Source organism: Amphimedon queenslandica, unplaced genomic scaffold, assembly GCF_000090795.2.
Source record: "Amphimedon queenslandica unplaced genomic scaffold, v1.1 AMPQUscaffold_1599_Cont26393, whole genome shotgun sequence".
Taxonomy (NCBI): Eukaryota; Metazoa; Porifera; class Demospongiae; order Haplosclerida; family Niphatidae; genus Amphimedon; species Amphimedon queenslandica.
The window spans coordinates 1-1,187 of record NW_003558060.1 but is presented as its reverse complement, the minus strand read 5'-3'; the positions used below and the strand labels follow the sequence as shown (position 1 = coordinate 1,187).

Below are 1,187 nucleotides of genomic sequence, written 5' to 3'. Positions count from 1 at the left end.
CGTACACCTCCATTTAATGGACAGCACCTAGTGTACCAATTACATTCCTTACTGTATAAAATAACCTCCACATAAAGGACACCTCTGTATAACAGAGACACTACCAAAGTGTCCATTATATAGAGGCTAGTCAGTACATTATACATGACTGTTTCTCTTCCTCCTATAGCTCAGTTACTAGTATCAGTGTTGAATGATTCTATGATATCAGTGGCTGAAGGAGCAGTTGTTAAGATATGTTTAATGATGAATGGAGTGGGCGGAGTCATTGGTGTTAATGTTAGCTATTCTATTACTGGAGATGCAGATGGTGAGTTAATCGATAATTACCGTATGGTGGGGAGTTTTGGAGGGAGTTAAATTTGGTAAATTGCTAAATTTTGGTTGTAATTTGGTGAATTTGTGGATACGTGCCATTGAGCATGCGTATAATGCCTCAAAATGATTGATTTTGTATTTTTATGTTTTTTATTTTAGATTATTCTGGTCTAGCATCATCAGGAAATATTATTATCACTACTGATTTATCCTGCATCACAATAAATATTACAAATGATAGTGTCATTGAGAATAATGAATCAATAAGTGTTCGGTTTGAATTAGTAACTGGAGCTACACTGTCTCCTACTACTAATGATACAATAGTGATCAATATAATGGATAATACTAGTTAGTATCAGTGCTAATATATCAGTGTTAGCATCAGTGTTAGTATCAGTGTTAATATCATGATATTTCATTTATGTAGCTGTATCAGTGTCAGTCGATTCTTCAGTAACAGTATATGACAATTCCTCATCAGTTGAATTATGTGCAACATTAAGTAATGATAATATAACCTTTGATGGAGTTAGTCCGACACTTTCAGCCACTCCTGGAGGAAATGCTACCTTAGGTAGTCTATGTAGTAACATTATTAGTATGTGGTTTTTATTTATTTATTATTGTACATGTACTGTAGGTGTGGATTATAGCCTTGTTTCAATGGATGTCATTCCAAATGTTCCTGGTTGTGGATCAGTATCAATATTGAATAATGGCACTGTTAGGGGGGATAGACTACTGACTATTAACTGGACAATAATGGCTTCACCTCAAATCAGTGGTAACAGGATCAGTCTTGATACTGAATTAACTGATATTAATATCATTGATACTGATTGTAAGTGTTAGTGTGTTGGTAACAC

General features: G+C 34.4%; 1 protein-coding gene across 1 annotated transcript; it reads left to right on the top strand.

Annotated features, from left to right (window-relative positions):
- Positions 1–120: 120 nt before the first annotated feature.
- On the top strand, positions 121–1,162 carry LOC109593416 (uncharacterized; the record flags this gene model as incomplete). Its single annotated transcript, XM_020008506.1, has 4 exons — positions 121–310; positions 478–669; positions 749–895; positions 962–1,162. Coding segments are annotated over exons 1-4 (706 nt in total), but the record flags the coding sequence as incomplete, so codon positions are not given.
- Between the last annotated feature and the right edge of the window lie 25 nt (positions 1,163–1,187).